This window comes from Drosophila erecta, unplaced genomic scaffold, assembly GCF_003286155.1.
Source record: "Drosophila erecta strain 14021-0224.00,06,07 unplaced genomic scaffold, DereRS2 tig00000092-arrow-pilon, whole genome shotgun sequence".
Classification (NCBI taxonomy): domain Eukaryota; kingdom Metazoa; phylum Arthropoda; class Insecta; order Diptera; family Drosophilidae; genus Drosophila; species Drosophila erecta.
In genome coordinates this window covers 5,423,070-5,441,888 of record NW_020825207.1, presented here as the reverse complement: position 1 = coordinate 5,441,888, position 18,819 = coordinate 5,423,070, and the positions used below count along the sequence as shown (strand labels likewise).

At 40.2% G+C, this 18,819-nt stretch overlaps 1 protein-coding gene across 4 annotated transcripts; it reads right to left on the bottom strand.

Moving 5' to 3' along the window:
• Nucleotides 1-174: 174 nt before the first annotated feature.
• LOC6546791 (myc box-dependent-interacting protein 1) lies at nucleotides 175-18,798 on the bottom strand. Of its 4 annotated transcripts, XM_026980182.1 has the most exons (11): nucleotides 18,261-18,798; nucleotides 5,136-5,271; nucleotides 4,872-5,062; nucleotides 4,705-4,809; nucleotides 4,473-4,643; nucleotides 4,213-4,294; nucleotides 4,027-4,149; nucleotides 2,554-3,042; nucleotides 2,317-2,484; nucleotides 1,494-1,636; nucleotides 657-1,248 (listed from the first exon to the last, which is right to left on the bottom strand). In XM_026980182.1, the coding sequence occupies exons 1-11, from the start codon at nucleotides 18,327-18,329 to the stop codon at nucleotides 1,168-1,170; spliced, it is 1,758 nt and encodes a 585-aa protein (XP_026835983.1). In that variant the 5' UTR covers nucleotides 18,330-18,798; the 3' UTR covers nucleotides 657-1,167. The 4 variants fall into 4 exon arrangements, with proteins under 4 accessions (XP_001975885.1, XP_026835983.1, XP_026835984.1 ...); XM_001975849.3 differs by having other exon boundaries at nucleotides 175-1,248; nucleotides 2,317-3,042; XM_026980183.1 differs by lacking the exon at nucleotides 2,317-2,484 and having other exon boundaries at nucleotides 18,261-18,797.
• Nucleotides 18,799-18,819: the final 21 nt, after the last annotated feature.

The window sequence follows — 18,819 nt, the reverse complement described above, 5'->3', positions numbered from 1 at the left end:
TAGCTATGTTCGTAAATTTTGTTGTTAGAAAAATAGGTTATTCAAAACTTGTTGTCACTGTAATATTCCCATAAAATAAAAAAATTAATATATGAATGAAGGGTAAAAGTTGGGTATTCATAAATCTAGTAATTCTACAATCAGATGGCATTGCCCGCCAAATCAAACAGCTTATATTATTTAATCTATGTTTTATTGGCTTTCTGTAAATTATTATCATTTGTTCAATATGTTCATGCGATAAATAAGTGTTTAAATTAATTAAATAAAATTAAAATAATAACTTTACAGTGTGTGCACAATTTAAACAATTATTTCGGGTTTCGTGTGATTTACAATAGAGTTAAATAAAATAAAAACATCGAATCGATCGGTTAGTGACTATTGGATTGTGTTCGCGTTATAAAGCTGTAGCTAGTTCGAGTCTCTCAAACGAAAATTAAAAACCAAAGTAAAAATTAAGATACACATAATCGCTAAACGTTAATGTTGTTACTTCAAACAATTTCCAAAACTTAGGGGACCACAGAGGAATTACATCTGGCCTTTTTGCATCGCCCCAGAAAATACATTCAATTGACTATAAAAAACTCGTACTACATATTTGCAAAATTCACAAAATACAAAAGATTTAGGCTATCTCCTCCGACTTTTGATTTGTTTAACAATTACTCTGGCTCTCGAGTGATATGTTTTACATTTGTGATTTGCCTTTAACAAATTACAAATTAGATACGTTTTGTTCGCATTAATTATGAGCACAATAATAGGATTAACAAATAATATATGTATACGTAGGTTTATGCTTTAGGTTTTGTTGAAACTTAGAACTAAAAAATAATGTTTGAAACATTTTCAAAATATTCTCTCTCTCGTCTCCTCATCTGCGTGTTCTTCTTTTTGTTGTGTTGTGAGGTTCTCGTTAACAATAACAATTTATGGTTGGAAGCACTGCCCGAACAATCGCTCTAAATGGATTGCCAGTTACCGAATACATTTCACAAAACAAGAATTTATTAATTGGACAAAAACAAAAGCAGCGCTCACAAAGAAAATTTGGCCGAAAGTTTGTATTGGATTTTGGACCTCCGTTCGTTAAGATTTTTATGGTTTATCTGAAGCTGCTGATGGTTCGTTGCTAGCCCAGTTGCTCCCCAGTTGGTCACTTCAGATGGGACGCGTGAAATTGGCGGGGAAGAGTCCCTTCTCGTTGGTGCCCTCTTTCTGTCCCATCAGCCAGCCCTCCTCCTGTAAGTTGGCAATAAAAAACTGAACTCAATATAGACAGGAAGTGCGGAGATCTGCATTTGGCGCGGAGGGGGGAACTAGCGCGTGCAAAGCTCGAGGATATGTGTACCTTCGGATTCCGAAGTTATGCCCTTGCAAATAATGGTAGCTTAGTTTGCTTAATAGCAATCAAAATATGCTTAAATAAACTGCATTACTATTAAATAAATCTGCAAGGGCAAATAGTTTTGGTCAGAAGACTTTACCTGATCCTCGGGATCGTCGTACTCAATAACGCGAATAAGGTCACCGATCTCGAAGCTTAGTTCATCCACATCCTCCTTGGCGTAGCCATAGGTGGCCTTCACCCGGTAAAGAACTCCGGCCGGCAAGTCAGCGGTGTTGGCATCTGTTCAGAGAAATAAATGGTTTTCCATTTAAGATCTATTATGGCAAGGTCTGGACACCGAAACCCTCAAAGATTCGTACGTCACACAGTGTACATCGAAAGTTGCATAACCGAGTTTAGTAGACAAAGGCACGCAAAGAACAACGGAAACGCAATCCTGGCCAAAAAGGGTTAGTGAGTTTAGCACTTTCTCAGGCGTTTACATTTGTGGGCTGTTAGTTTGTTGTCGGGTGGGGGTGAGCTAGTTGGGCAAAAACCAACGGATAAACGACTGAAGCAGCGAACGTGCAAGCAATGTTGGGTTTGTGGGTGATTATTATATAGATTGTTGTACGATAACCTACGTGTTGGCGTCCCGAATTAAGACAACATTAGTCCATACTATAGGTACTAAATGAAAAACGAAGATAGGTGCACTGCCCAGGAAATGAGTTTGAGATCCTGCCATTGTGGATGCCCCACGCAGCATGCCACACAATCGATTTACAATACAATACCAATACAAAAATCCTCAATTCGTTTTAGACAACAATCACACACAGGAACTGAAGCTTAGATTACAGAAAATTAGACGTGTTCCTTCGGAGGATGTGAAGAGATAGTGTGGAAAATACTACAGAGTGAGAGACATAGGAAGCGAGCTTTGACACCCAGTGGACTCGTTTTTGAGGTTTACTCACCAGCGGGCACCTCGTAGATGCGTTCGTCGTCATCCTCGAACGGATTCTTATTAAGATTATTTACGCTGTGCCTATTAACTACTGGTACTGGTCTACCTTTCTGACTAGTGCCTGTGCTGGTCTTAGTATCTGTATCTGTATCTGATATGGTTACTATATTATCTGTATCTGTTGATGTAACTGGGTTGTGCTGAGTGACTGTTACTGTTTCTGTGGCTGTGACTGTTGTGTCATTACCTAATTTCTTCTGCTTGTGCTCCTCGATGGAGTTGCCATTGTTGGCCGCCGCCTCGGCAGCAGCTTCTGCATTGGATGTGGTGGATGGGAGTTCCTTGGGCTGTTTGCCCCCTTCCTTGGTAATCGAGGGTTCATTGTTGTTGCCATTGATTTGGACAGGTGTCGCTGCTGGTGTGGCAGGTGTCGCAGATGGTGGTGCTGCTGTTGCTGCAGCTGCCGCTGATCCCTCAGTTTCCGATGGCTTCACTGCTTCACTGACCACCACCTTCTCCTCCGTGGGCGATGTCTGCGTGGTTGTGGTTGCCTTGGTACTCGCATTCAGACCACTGAGCTCGGGATGCTCCAGTGATTTGGTGGTTAGCCCGTTCTCTGTGGGACTGCTGGGCGTGGCCGGTAGTAGTGCTGCTGCTGGGGATTCCGGGCGTGGTTCTGGTGTTGAAGAAACTGAATCAAATCGAGGCTCTTGCAGCGACGAGCTGGTGGATGTCGCTAATTGTTGTGTCGTTTCGCGTGTGTATTTTATTTTGGTTTTTGTTTTATTTTAGTTTTATACGTTGTGATGTTGTTGATTGTTGAATGCATTTGTTTTGTTGCATCATTCAATTTGGTTTCGTATTGTTTTGTGGTTAGCATCATTCCAAACAAAAGATTAAATAAAATAAAAGAGAAAAACAAATGAAATAAAACTCAGGACATGCAAGTTAGGGCAAAGGAAAAACTCAATCAGAACTTTCAAAGAGCAACAAGAACATGCAACATTCCATTTGTACGTGCAGCCAGTCGATAGCAACCTGGGATATCTCATTTAAATGTCTTCCAATCTCAACTTTTTATTCGTTAAATAATAGATATGAAGGTTACAATAGTCAAAAGGTCCCTTATACAAATAGATTAAAGCTAGCCCAGATCGCCAGACCGCCGCCAACAATTTCGTCTTTATTTACAAACAAATTGTCTACAAATGGAATGTTTTCGCAATGCCAAGGATACTTTTGGTTAGAATTCAAAACGAATAGTTAGGAAAATTAGTTGCCCAAAAATAAATCAAAAAATTTCTTATAAATTGCCAAAAACTTGAGCGAAGTCATCATCATAGAGCAATATTCCATTGAGTATATACAGATTTTATGGTGCGTATATAAAATATATTATGTATAGTTGTATAAATATTTTAAATGTTGTGAATTATATTCAGCTCTTTTTATACAACACATTAAATCATAAATATATATTTAAACTTTAATGGAGTTTTATGAGATTGTTTGTTTATTGAGTTTATTTGTACAGTTTTGAGCAATTTATAATGATTATTTTTTGTTTGTTTAACCGACCGTTAAAAAACGTAGAAAATCAAGAAAAAGCAGAGAAACATAAGATTCGATAAATAACAAAAAATACTTAGGCTTTTCGGGTAAGAGATATAAAGAAATATATATATGGAGATCGGAAAATAAACCGTATAAAAGGACTTACGGCTGTTGGCCAAACTGGAGCCACCGTTCGTAGTTATTTGATTCTGATAGTTGCTGTTGATGTTGGCATTGTTTAACTTATTCACTGGCGACTGCACTGGACTCGATGTCTTGATGGGATTGCCTGTTCAAAAATAGAAACTATAGTTATAGTACTTGCTTTGCAATTACCGGCTGTACTCCCTACTTGTTTGCTTGCGTAGCGTATTGGAGCCGCGCTGCGATTCTGTGGCCAATTTGTCGACGATTGCCTCCAGTTCCGAATAAATCTGTTGTCACAAAGATGGAGATTAGTAGATATTTACATACAAAGTAGCGGTCATTTGACACTGGTTTGAGTAACAATGAGTTTGGATTCAAAAGGGGTTTTAAAATCCCTTAAATGCACTGATTAAATCTTATATTATAAGCAAAAGCAACTTGTGGAGTTCGTAGTTCCCAACCCACCTTGGCCGTTTCGTTGTGGAACACTTGCTCTGTGGCGAAGAGCGTCTGCAAGTTGGTGACCAGAAACAGTATCCTGGAATCATATAAGGCGGGCAGCTCGTCGTGCAGTTCCGTGTTCAGGATTTCGTAGGTGCGTCTGGCTTCCTCCAGCTGCTCGCGTCCTTTGGTTAGCTAGAAAGCATACAAAAATTACTTTAAAAATCTGTTCCAATCACCCAGTTAAAGTACTCACTTTGACATCATCTTTGCGCTTGTTGGCATTGGCCTGCAGATTCTGGAAAGAGTGTCGTTGGCCATCGTAGTCAATCAGCTTTCGGTTGCGCTTCTCCACTTTTTTCTGGCAAATATTCAGGATATTGGATGATTGAACTCTATGTTTTGGTTCTAGTCATAACCCACCTTCATTTCGGGAAACTGTCCGGTGTATGTGTTGAGCGGTATGAGGACTTGATCCCCCAATTTGTGCGCAAAGTCCGCCCACAGACTTTCCGAGGCACCCGTTTGTGCTTGCAGGGCATCGTAACCGCTCCATTGTGGCTCGTAGATCTCGCAAACGGAATCCATCAGAGACTTGGAGGCGGCTTGTGCGGCTGTCGGAATTTCAGATATATATCACATTAAATTTGCCTTGCATTTGCAGAGAATTTAGTGGGGATCACTTACCGCGAACACATCTTATGTAGTTATTGAACTCCTTTTGTAATCTGTTGGCACTCGCCTGCTGGCGATTGAAGTTGTTCAGGTGATCGTCGAAGATTTCATCTGCAGTGCGATCGACTTTGCCCAAGTTTTGTAGAATCTGTTGGACAAAAAAAACCGGTAAATTGTAATAGATTTAAGCAAACAGCAAACTAAACGAATACACACTGCTGCACTTTGTCGTAAGACATCTGAATGAATTTCGAGTTCGTTTTGTTTTTGTGGGCAGAGCAAGGTCGGTCAATGGCAGCATTGTTAGAATCAAGTATGTTTGGAATGTGGGCAGCGTTAAACTCGGCTTGAAATCACTCATTCATTCTACTCAACGGAACCGCAAATGGGCCAAAAAATTTGAAATAAAATAGAACTATTTGGCAATTGTTGGCTGTTGGCTGTTGGCGGCTGGCGGCTGATTGTTGCTCAGTTTCTCTTTCGTTGGGTGTCGGAAAATAGAAAAACTCGCTAAATCTGTTGGCACATGCGGATCTCTCCGCAATCTATCTTATCGCTGGCGAGGGGTTATCCAATGCGTGCTCAAAATGCCGCTGTCAACGGCATTTGGGTTAAGAACGATGTTATACTTATTTCTTGCCTCCGGTCAATTTGTGGCACTTATCCGTGCCACACTTAATGGCTTTTCGACGACCAATTAAAGAGCAGCGCAAAGTGGAAAGGGATGTGGGTGGAGCGGGGCACACAGCACAGGAAATGCTTTGAGGGCAGGGTGCCTTGGAATGTGGCTGTGGAGCACGTTGACAACGCAGCCTTGTAACGATTTTCATCATCGCCTTAACCGAATGACACCCACGCCCCGAAACGCAGAGTGACTTGCTCTCGGCCATCTGTGCGTATACGCAACGTGCTCGCAGATAGCCGGCGATAAGCGCAGAATATACTCTATTTGCCGAGATTCAACAAATGCTGGCCAAATATTTGCTGCCTTAGCAGTCCTATCTGAGCTGGCCAAAAAGAAATGGAAGATAACAAGGTTGGCTAATTGAATTTTGCGCGCAACTCGGCAGATAAATAATTAGATATACCTGCAGTTATTTCTCAGGCGTTTATGTCCATTTGAATATATGCACAGCAAGAAATTTGCGCAAAACTTTTAATTGCTTTACAAAAAAGCAAGAAAAGAGACTTTTTGGATTTTATCAGTAAATTATTTGCAGATTCCATACATTCTTGAATACCATAAGTACCTTTAAACAGTTAAACATATTTTTTTTTGTGTAGCCGTATAATTACCGCGTCGGTCGGAAGTTTTGAATTGGACTTCCTCTGGGGGCACATTTGTGGCTTTTTAAACCATTTTTTACCCACTGACCACTCGCCTAAGCCCCGTTATGAGCGATTGTCAAATGAGCCACGACATGTGGCACGCATACGGTATCAGCCAAGTCAAATCACCGAATGAAACGGCAGCCAGAACATGGAATGCCCTTACACGAGCATATCTTATCTGAAAGTTATTCCAGCCAGTTACGAGTATTTTAGAGGCTAGTTGCCTGATGTTATGCTAATACCTAAAGTGCTAGCAATCAGTACAATTAGATTTATAGGTGGTTAATCTTGTTGTGCGGCTTAAGAGCCAGTCAAAGTTCTGTCTCCGGCCAAGAGTATGTCGCACACATTCAGCAAGTGCAGCTCCACCGCATGAACCATTTAAGGCCGAAACACAAACACACACTCAACACCTCTGGCAATATGGCTTAAGCCATAAACTGGTTGCCCCCTCAAGAAATTATAATGACCATTTTCGTAATTGAAACCAAGCGGTTCGCTTCTTGTTAAGGTCTTTGTTTACTTTACTTCCCTAGTTGGTTCGATCTGGATGGTGGTGTGTGTCAGTCACTTTCGACTAGAGATTGTCTTATTAAAAGTTATTATCAAACGGGCAGACTGTTAACCGAATAGATAGATATAGATAATGTGATTCTTTTGTTGCCAAGGCTGGAGCTCTTATCACTTTTTGTTTTTTTTGGTGTTAGCCCAACAAGGACAGTTGTGGCTGGTCACTTCCGTTTTGGGGTGTTCTCTGTAGTTTTATGTCGGCCATGTCTGTAATGTCTGTCACAGTTTGCGTCACCAAATGTTGTTCTTGGTAATTTCCATTTCATGTGTATATATTTAGAGGCGCGTACATATAGTCTCAGTATGTGTGGAACGTCTGCCTCTGCAGATTTTGTCATTTATTTAAAAACTGACGTCGTTCTGGCCCGCCTTCTATATCTCTTTTTTCCTCTCTCGATCTCTTGCCAAAAATCATATTTGTACGCCTAGACTTGGCTATATATATTTGTGTATTCCTATTTCGTCGGCAACCACCCATGCAACATGTGCGTTTAACTTTTCTACGCGGGGGATCCCGACCACAGCCCAAAAATGGGTCAAAAGATCTGAAAGTTTAGGCCAATAATAGTGTAACCACGAAAAGGTTATTTGGCTAATCCATGTTAGTCAGAGATTAATACCATATGGTTAAACTTCCCACACAGACAATAAAAGCTGTCTTCATGATCATGAATTGTGTGTCTTTTATAATTGCGCTATTTTACAGACCAAAAGTTAAAGTTTATAGTTAACTCTTAAGCTAAACATTTAATTATGATTACATTTAATCCCAATTTTATTAATTTTATTTCTAGTAATCACAGTAAAAGACAAATTTCTCCATTGGGTTTCTGACCGATTTTTAAATATTTTTTGTTGAGTGCACCTATTCAAAGCGTGCATTTAAACGTGGGCTAAGCTTTAGGTTAACTTTCGGTTAACCAGTTGGCTGTCTGGCAAAAGAAGTAGAAACAAAGACCAGAAAAAGCAACAGCAACGACCTCGACCACAGTGGAAAATGTCTCATTTTGGTGTGTTTTATGTGCAGATTCGGGCGTAGGATGTGGGTCGTAGGATGGCTGAAATGGATGACAACATCGCACAGCTGTTCGGGATGTGTTCGGAGCAGGGAATCAACTGCAATCTAATGAAATGAAATGAAACGAGACGTTCAGCGAAGTGCAAACAAACAAAAGTTAAGTGCACATCGGTGGGGGAAATGTGGGGCATGTTCACTCGCATTTGGCCATAAGCAGACGTTGGCCCAGTTTGCAAGGAATGCACAGTGGCAGACAGTGGCAGTTGCAAGAGAGACCCACAAAAGCGCGCAACAAGTCTGGTTAGCCAATTCGACACTTGTTATGCTCTACAATCATTACTTCATTCACTTATGGACAGGGTTTTTAATAGATTTAAAAAAGACATTCATGTTTAGAGTTCGTATATACTTAGCAGCTTCATTCAACCCGCTCGAATTGTATTTATTTCATTCCTGAATTAAATATAAGAAATTGTTGATCTTGATTGGAGCGAATGAACAATGTTACCTTATTTGTTGTTAAATCAAATATGACTTTTCACTTACATAGATTGCTTACTTCTACTCTGATTAAGTTCGTTGCCCCACGTTGGGCGCCAATTCTGTAACAATAGTTATAAAAACTGCATGCTACGCAGGACTTTTTTTTCATTGTAAAACCCCAAATGGCCATTTATTCTCCGACTTCTCAAAGTTTATAATCCCCATTTCTGCCCTACAAATCACAGACAAGAGAAGGTTTAAAACAAGTAAAAGAGTAGATATACAAGCTATATACATCCAAGTATCTACAAGTATCTAACCATGTATATATCCACATTGTCTACTTATACTGAGAACAAATAACAGACGCAGAACAATTGTGAAAAAAACTTGTAGAAATTGGCATGAATAATGCGCCCGCCGGCGAAAAGCGAGAAAAGAGAAAGGGGGATGGCCGGTAGGAGGAGAAAAGGCCAGAGAAATGTGGAAATGTGCCACGAGTTGGGTGGGAAACGAAAGGGGGGAAGTCTATGGATCAGTGTGTTCGAAGAAGACTTTTTAGTCGGGCCAACTCGGACTCTCTTGCCTTGTGACAGTGTTGAGGCCGTTCAGTTGAATGACATGCATCTACTTATAGAAAGATACAATTTCCAAAAAATAACATAACCCCTTAGAAAATAATAAATTGTTAGTAACGTATGATGATCTCAATAATCCTGCATAAATAAAAATCAAAAAAATCTAATATTTCTATTACTTGACCTAACCATCATATATTGAAGAATGTTTGATTTCAAATGGAGCAAAGCATTGTTTTCACTACCATACAACAGTTTGTGTTTCAGTGTACACTCGCATTGATTCCAGGTATTCGCAGCTATATGTATCTGTGTGGGACAAGCCAAAGACCTAACCTATTACCACAAAAGTACATTTTTCTTTACCCACTTTTTTCTGACTATCTTCTGTGTTTTTTCCAACTTGTTGCCCCGTTTGGTTAGCGGTGCTTATTGAGTCGATGATGACAGCAAAAAATTATTTGTGGGCAGTAACCGGTTTTGGCACCTTGTCCAGACTATCCCCCCTACAAAAATGAACACAAACACCACCCCCGAGAGTCATGTGACAGAGAACTGACATATGGTTATGGTAATTGCGATTAATATTGACTTCAAATGGTTATTAGGATCGCGTAAAGATTGAGATGCAAACGCAAATGGACGGACTCTTTTCATATGTTAAGCGAATTCCGTTGCGCAACATCGATGAACGATATCAATTCCATTACCATTTTACATAATCTTTGATGCGAGCTCTCATTTCATTTCTGGCCTTTTCCATCGCTTTCTTTGGTCAAATCGGCTCAAGCAAGTGGAAAGTGAAACTCGTTTGTACTCGTAGAAAGTTCGAATCGGCGAAAGAAGGGTGGAATCGGCGCAAGAAGAAGAGGCAGCCGTAGAAAACTAATATTTATCCCACATGCATGCACGAATCGGAGAATATGAGATGTTTCCAGCCAAGTCTTGTCATGTGATTTATCAATTAGCATTAGCCATTGGCCACAAAGTCGAAGAAAAGCGCTGGCCTGCGCATATTTCGCTGGATTCTAGCCAACTTGGGGAGTTGCTTGCTAATTAGTAGAGAAATCTCTCGCCAAACGAGTTTGGGAACGGGGAATGGTTGGCCGCCAAAAAAATGCATAGTTGGTAGCTATATAAATCAACCTTCTTATCAAGTTTGCAAAACTATTTCTCTTCTGTACATACGCTGAATTTTGATTTTATAGCTCTCCATAAAATTTTGGTACCCGTTCATTATAATTTGAAAGGGCTGTTGAGCTGTTGTGTTTTTCAATATGAACTATTTTTAATAGATCGATTAATAGACTGCAAGTGCAGAATATAAGGCCTAAAAAGTTTTTGCTGTGTACGACTAGCATCGCTATTCATCTGGCTGGAAAAAATATCAAAGTAATAGCTGATCATCACTATTAGAGATCCTTTCCTCAGATACTTATTGCAACGTGAATAGATAATGAACGTTTATGTTAATTTCCTTAATTGGGCCCGATTATAAAGACCTTTGTTTTGATCGCAGCACTTTCGTTTGGCACTGCATTTGAAATGAAAAACGTTTTCACTGAACCAAGCCAAACATTTGCTCTTGTTGTTATTTCGAAACAAATAGAAAATAGAAAACATGACGGGCTAATTGCAAGTGGAATACGAATGGCCCAAGTAAACAGAAGCGGTCAACTGAAATGAAAAGCCAAAAAAAAAGGTTTTACAAAGTCAGCGGATTCCCCGCCATCAAAGTGAAAAGTTTTTACGACCGCAAAACGAATATTAGTTAGATTCAATCGAATGCAATTAATAAGTGAATAAGAGGTGGTCTTAACCGGATATTCAAGAGAGTGTCGGGGGGAAGTTTCGGTTTTGGGACAGGTTTTTATTCATTTTTATTTTATTATCGGTTTTATACGATTATTAAGAAAGAAAAAGCTTCCGCTGAGCACGCATTCGGCGACAGTTATTTAAGCTCGTCTCGGCCTCAGCTGTGTGTATCTCTCAGATACTCAGATACAATTATAGCTAGACAAAAGCCGCATAATAATTGTCGTTTCAGCAGCTTGCGAGATTATTGCATGGCGACAGGTTTTTGCGAATTGTTTTCAAGTGCTTTCGCTTGGCTTTTTGTGCATTACTATCTGGTTATGTAACGTCGAGAATTTTTCAACGATTTCGGTGATCACGTCTCGAAACGTTATACCACGTGTATATCTTGATAAGTTTAAAGTAAATAAATCATATTCGGATACTGCTCTATTCAAAGAGTGTGATAATTTAGAATCTACATAATTACTCATATGGTTTCTTAATAAACTACAATATATCTCGATTTATCTTAGCAGTTGTTACTTATTTAGGTTAAAACCACAGTTATAGATAACATTTGTGTACCTTATGGCTCGCTTGCATAAAAGCACATTTTCCAAAACAGCCACCTCACTAAACGTCTTTTTAACTTAAACTTTGAGGAGAACCCTTTTCGGTTACACACTTATGACCGTATTTGTGATATATTCATGCTAATCGATCGCAAGACATCGAGAAACCGAAAAACACACATTGAACATATCTCAGACAGCCGCAAATGTTCTCGTAACTCACAAATATTTGTGAATGCGGTCAAATCATGAGCGAATACTTAGCACTAGTATCGCTAGCACCAAGTATCTCCACCGCAAAGTTGGTATCTTTATCTCGGAATCATTGTATCTTTCTGCCTGCCCCGTTTAGCATTGAAGCGCAAAGTGAACTCATTGAAGTGCCTGCCATTAGAGATCATTGAGGAAAAACTCCACGTGATTTGCATAGACAAGCCCAAATATAAATGTAGGTAGTTTATGGCACGTGACGAACTACATGGATAGTGTGGGTAATCTTTAACCAGATCGTTAGCAAATCGTCGGCAAAATCACTGGGGTATAACAAATAGGTCAAGAGCAATAGAAATGGTGTAAAATTTCGATACAAATGCCCATTTAGATTCGAGTTTTGTACAATTTCCAGCATTTGCCCATTCAACTAAAAAGTGCCCTTCAATTCAATCTGATATCAAATGTGTATGTTACATAACATGGTCACGGCTAAACCGCACTCTTTTATCTCTATTTCAATATGTGAATAAACTCCTGAGAATAGAGGAACCAAACAAAACGGTTGCTCTGATAACAAAGTATATAGTGTCTATATATGGTTGGAATTTCTGGGGGTTGGGGCTGGCAAATTCCAATTCGTTACAGAACCACTGAAACGAGGGCTTATCAGGCCCCATGCCATAATAGTCAAATCTCTATGATAAGGGTATGAGTTTTCAATTATTTTTGCACTAATCAATTGCGAATATCACGCATACGTCATGTTCAGCAGAGTTAAATTTGGAAACATCATAAATGCGTACGAAATTCATTTATACTAATGCGAAATGCATTGAGAAATTGAAATACAATGATTAGTGGGGAGAAATACAGCAAAAGTGAAATGAAAAGTTACAGTACGCTCCCTGAAAATCCATTCCAAGCTCCCTGGCAATCTCTCAATCTTCTCTCCTTGTGTTTATACCCCTTTATCTCGACGTTTTTACACACGTTTCGCAATTGCAAACTGTGCAAAAGTCAGTGAACTGCTTTTAATTACAAATCCACGCAGCTGGCAGGCAGCACATTATTACAAAGATATTTACAAAACGCTGAAAAACTGAATTTTCCACTTGATCGAAGACCAAAAGAGCTACGAAGAAAATGCGCTCTGGAGATTTTCCTATGAACATCAGCCGAGTAATGAGCATTTTTCTAATACATTTTAATTCCTGAGGCATTTTAAATGCAGAAACTTTTCTCACATTAGTTCCGGAGATCAAACAAAGCCCCCCAATTTGCTTATACACACTTGCCGTGCCCCAATTCAATTTCCATTTACACATTCTGAAAACGTTGGTTTTCTAAAGCGATTTCGTGCCAGCCTTTAATGCATTTCTCAAGAATCCAGTTGGAACATTATACAATTAAAATGATAAACACGAATGGAACCGCAGAATACCTCTTGTTGCTAAATTATGCAACTGACATTGAAAAAGTCAAATGCATATAAGCGGCGCAGCCCTCTGAAAATCCAGTGCCGTGTAAATCTCATTGAAATTAACTACATCCCCGGACTGCAGGGGCATCCCCCTCGACCACCTGCATCTCTTGTTGCATTCGGAAATTGCATAAAACGCTTCCAGAGCGCTGGAAAATTGCTCATAACCTCGACCAGAACGGCGGGAAATCATCTGCGAGTGCATTTTGCCTCGTGGGCCAGAGGGGCGGTGCTGCGGGGGCGGTCTAACAATTGTCCCTGATTGGGCAAAAGCAAAAAGTCGGCAATAGCTTTGGCTGCAAAAAATGGAATCAAATGCGAAGGCTGCCAAGCAAGCGGCGCGAATGCGCCCCCTGCTGGCATAAAAATGAAATACTGCAGGTGCTACAGAGAGAGAAAAGGCGATGCCTTAGGTATTTTCATAAATATATGTGTATATAGTCAACTGAAGAGTTTCCTGAACAGAGTTATACAAAAGAATATGAACGCTTTGTTTACGATTTGCAAAGTCTTACCAAGCTAAATTCAAATTCTGTGAATGCTAAATTAAGAAGATTTGTACAATACGCTGCAATTTCTCGCGGTGCAATCTAAAAAGGGGTATGGTTTGGGGTTCGAAGCCCGATGCAAATTTTGAACTATGCTAATTCAGATGCTAATACCCAAGCACAGACACACCAACATCGGATTCATTTGAGCGTAACAAGCGCTAAAAAACAAAAGCCCAAAATGAGAACGAAACAATTAAGCTGAAAAGCAACCAATATTTGCGTAACATATTCCCCACTTTTTTTGGGCGTTAAAAAGAAAGTTTTCACATCAAAAATTGTATGCTGTCGACTGCATTTGCATTTGCATTTGCATTTGCATTTCCATTAATATTTAAATTTATAAACTATATCCCACTGATGATTGCGTAAGCTGAGACGCAGTTAGGGTCCGCAGCAAACCGGTTTTGCAATCCACCCAAAACAACGGTGGAAAATAAAAACAATTATTATAACAAGTTAACTAACCGACAACACTTTCGCGGCATGAGAAGTGGGTTCCCATGCCTTGGCAGTCGCCTTATTTTTCCTATTTTTTTTTCTATTTTTTACTGCACCTCAAAGTAGAACAACAGGTACAGCACCAACAAATCGCGTGCTCTGTATCTGCGTTGGGATCTGTTTACCGATCTACTACCTTTTGTTCTAGCCTCCCCACCTGGCTTTCCCCATTTTCCCTTCCCATTTCCGCAAGCGAGTAGTTGCATTAAATCGGATACTCTATTCCAGCCTGACACAGTCGCAAGATACGATGCTCATGTGCAATGTGCATGGGCATAGGATGCCACATATGTCTTTGCCAGCAGCTTGGAGCCCAGATAGCACAGCTCCCCATGTGGGGCTCGAATTTGGAGCAACAGTTGAGGGTCAGACAGGTAGACAAACTCACTGCTCTCCGAGATTAGCTCAGTGTCTTTCTCCGACTTTATATGGCGACACTTTACACTAACTTATTCCACTTGCTGGCACTTAATTATCATATGAACAATTGCATAAACTTGGTAAACGAGAATAGTTGTATACATTGACTTACTCATTTGAACTGCAAAAAGAGGGTTATAGTACTGGAAAGAAGCGAATCTCAGATAGGCAAATAATTCCACACAAGCAAGAACTCTATAAACTTGTGCTCTTGAGTGGGCAAGGTGAGAGCCATACAGAATATGAAGTCCCAGTTCGATTTGCGATTATCAAATCGATGGCGAAGAGTGTGTGCTGAGTGAGTGAGCTAATAAAGAATTACGCATACGACCTGTGGCCGTGTGTTTTTCGAGTGCACATGTGTGGGTATGCGTTCGTTCGTTCGTTTGGACTCGAGTGCTCAAATCGACAGTAATTGACCTTGCGTCTTTTCACGCGCCACACATTTTCCAAAAGTTTGTTTTCGTTTTTCTTCTGCTTGTGATTGTAGTGCTTCTTCTTTTCATTTTTGGGTTAGACAACCAACTGCAGCTTTAAATAGAACTTTTTGGGGTGTGCGTTAATAGAAGTTCCATGACTAACTCTTGAACTTCACACCCAATGACATACGTTATCTATCATACTGCTCGAACACAGCGAACTGCACAATTGTGCATTAATGAGCCAAAGTGAGACGCTGTGAAGTAATTCCAATTGTTATGCAATCAAAATGTGACACAAAGACTCAGCTCCTCCGTTTCCTTTACTTTCATGCACGATTGTTAGCAATTTCAATAATTGAGCACTCTTTTCAATAATAAGCTACGGAGTATATAACTTATAACAATCACATATGTCGCATTATTGTATGTGTATCTTTATTTGGTATCTTGTAGATTGCTTCACGCTCGATTTAATAGAGCTATTGAATGGTAGCTATCTGTGGTCAGTACTTTTGAATACGCCCCCTTGGATAAAAGGGGGCGTAAGGCCAGACTGCAGCACTCGATTACTTATCTACGTACATTCACATAACGTGATATATAATACAACCCCTCGAAAGTCTCAAAGTGCAGAGTCAGATATCTACGCCACCTATATGTAAACATAGCATTTTCAGTTGTTATTTTCGGCTCTTTAAGTCAGCCGCCAAATGTTTCCACGTATTTGAGAGGTTTTGATACATTCGCTTTGAATTTCGATCCCTTTGGGGTTAATAAGAAGTTGTTTATTCGCGAAAACCGATAACAAATTGATTGTGTATTGATGGGATCAGCATTAAAAAGCTTGATTTTTTGTAAAATTACTGGAAAGGAAACCAAAGCACTTGTGGGAAGTGCCAACTGCAGCAAAACTTTATAAATGAATGTATGACTTAGGTATCTTTTGTTTCATTTAAATCTAAGAATATAGCAACCAATCGAAAGAAAATGTGTTAAATTGAATATAATGGAAAATAATCAGCAATATTACGAGGGGGGCCTAGTAAGCCGATAAATGAATTCATTATACTGAACTTCCCAGAACTTTTAGGCCCAATTGTCTAAATTTATCAGCTAAGAATTCAAGTGATTACAATTAACAGCGAATTTCGCATTGATTTTGAGCAAGCAGACAAGCGAGGTGTATAAATAAGAAACCAAAAACAGTTGACATTTCGTCGGCATGCAACAAGAAGTTCAATAAGCAACAGGCAAGTTTGGATCGACTACTGCCAATAAAATGTCAATCGGTGCTGATGCACTGCATCGCGTCGAATCGAGGGGCAGTTGGCCGAGGGGGGAGCACATTTTGGCAGCTGCTGTGCGGTGCCGCATAAAAATAGACAAATAGCCAGGGAGCGAGTGAAATGTGGGAAAAGCGGCGCGGGCGATATGTTGTGCGCTTTCCCCATTGCTCCTCCCATTCGGCAAATAGAAAACTTAGAAAAACTAAAAGCCAAAGTGTGCGTAGAGTTATAAAACAAAAGCCCAATACCCAGCGCATACAACGCACACATTTAGTAGATTGGGAAAAGAGCGAGATCTATTTAAAGATTGACTACTGCCAGGAAGAGCGACGGCGACATTTTCACGCGGGCCGGGGGAAAACTTTGACTGGGCCGGGGGAAAACTCAACGCACCTCAAATAAAAATGTATCTAGGCATCTGCAAGATACTCTGTGTGTGTGTGCGGATGACAAGTTTTCTCTGCCGCCGAGAAGCTCGATGTGAAAAATCACAAGCAGAAATTTCGAAAATTGAGCACACGCCATGCGAAATAATAAAGCTATGTGAATTCCGCCCAGAGAACGAAATTTGTTAAAAATACATTTCACATTTCTAGAGGGAAAATTATGAAATAAACTAGACCAGAGTCCGGGCGAAAATCAAGCCAACTCGGAAGTTAACTGGGTCTATGCTCGCATATGCTCGCATCCAAGATCTTGTCACTTAAGAGCAAAAAAACCTTAAATTCTAAAACCGTTTCACACTGACATTTAGTGGGGGAATTTGTGGTACCAAGTTTAATGACCAACACACGCGAGCTACAGGTCGCATCCCAAAAAACAAAAAAAAAGAGCTCAAATACCAACGAACTTTAGAAATCAGTCCCAAATGCCAACTCACACGGATATACATAGAAATCAATAGCTCTGGCTGAGATTACAGCACTTTTGGTCGAACAACCGAACCACCGAACCACCAAACCACCGAACCACTCTGGAGATCTTGGAATGCGCCCGACCAACCAAAGTAAAATGTGAAGTGAAGGCATCTAAACCCGTTTTGGGTCAGCTTTTACACGTTGTTTTGGGCCGCTTCATTGACATTTCGCCGCATCGAACGCAGGAAAAACAACAAAATACCACCAAATACAACAATAAACAACGACAATAATGTTAATAAGACAACAACACAACTTTCACTTGTACGCATCGGCGGAAAGATGAAAAACATTCAAAAATCCAACAGACGCATCTCATGAATGGGAAAGATGAAAAGCATTGGAGAAGCTGGGATTGGCCTAAAGTCGCGACAGGTGTCACACACACATTCTCCACGTCTTCTGGGTGATTTACTCGAGGGAAATCTTTGCGGGAAGCCCACAATCTGAATTTAATTTCTCAAACTAACTTAGTGCAATTTGTTAAGAGTTTATATTCATTAAAAGTGAGACAGAGAGTCAGGAGTAACACTTTCAACTTAGTAATATAAAATACAACAAAAATATTTATATGTTTTTTGTTTTATAAGTATATCGCTTGATTTGCAATCTCATTTTTGTACCTTTCTAGCTTTCCACGTCGACGTTCCATTTCAACAATACTCTTATAATTGCAGGATGTACTATGAACAAGTTCTTTAAAGTTTTAAATATACATATATGTTTTCATATTTTTGACAGTTGATTTTGTCATAGAATTCGATATTATATGCAAAAGGACTGAAGTAATGCCGTGATAACTGGCCTGGAAATCGAAGGAAATGGGCAAGAGCAGGTGACCCAGCTGGAGAACTAGGACATGGCCACGACTTCGACTGGAAGGGATTTGTTAACGAGGGAGTGGAAGCATTGGGGGTGTGTTGCAATGGTGGTGGGTTGCATGACCTTCCCGTGTGGCGAGGGCGTGGGCGTTGCAAAGTGCATCTGGAGTCGAACTCACCTTCTCCTTGGCACGTCCAGCGTGTTTTTGAACTGATTTGGCCAGCATTATGCCTTTATTTTCGGACATTCAGCGGTGTGTTGAACGGCGGATTGCTATTTTGATTTAACTTGATGGACCAATATCTTTGTAGAGATGCACTTTTCCCTTTGCTAGTGTATTGGCACAACTGGAAAAAGCACAGTATTCCGTTTGCGGGAAACTTTAAATGCACGATAAACAACCGAGTGTTGTGTTTATGTTTCAAACAAAACTAAACAATATCGCTGCGAAATCGGCCCCCACACACTTGTTAACGATATTATGTATATTTTACGGCCCCGATATATATATTTTTTTTTGGCAATGCGACTTCTGCGGGCGCGTCGAATTCGCTCGGAATATTCAAAACAAATGGCACAAGTAGTCGACGGACGAACGGAGAAGAAAAGGCGACGAATGTGCGTGGAAGACGACAGCGATAAACGAGAGAACGCGACTTCAGCTGCGGCAGAGCAGTGCAGTGTGGCTGTGCGCCCGAAATACCACTCACACACAGTAGGTTCCCTAAAACACACAC

Coding starts and splice junctions, on each gene's coding strand:
- LOC6546791 (XM_001975849.3), bottom strand. CDS start 18,329: ATGTCCGAAAATAAAGGCATAATGCTGGCCAAATCAGTTCAAAAACAC. Junction 4,810..4,871: donor GACAGTTTCCCGAAATGAAG/GTGGGTTATGAC, acceptor AATATTTGCCAG/AAAAAAGTGGAGAAGCGCAA. Junction 4,150..4,212: donor TACGCTACGCAAGCAAACAA/GTAGGGAGTACA, acceptor ATTTTTGAACAG/GCAATCCCATCAAGACATCG.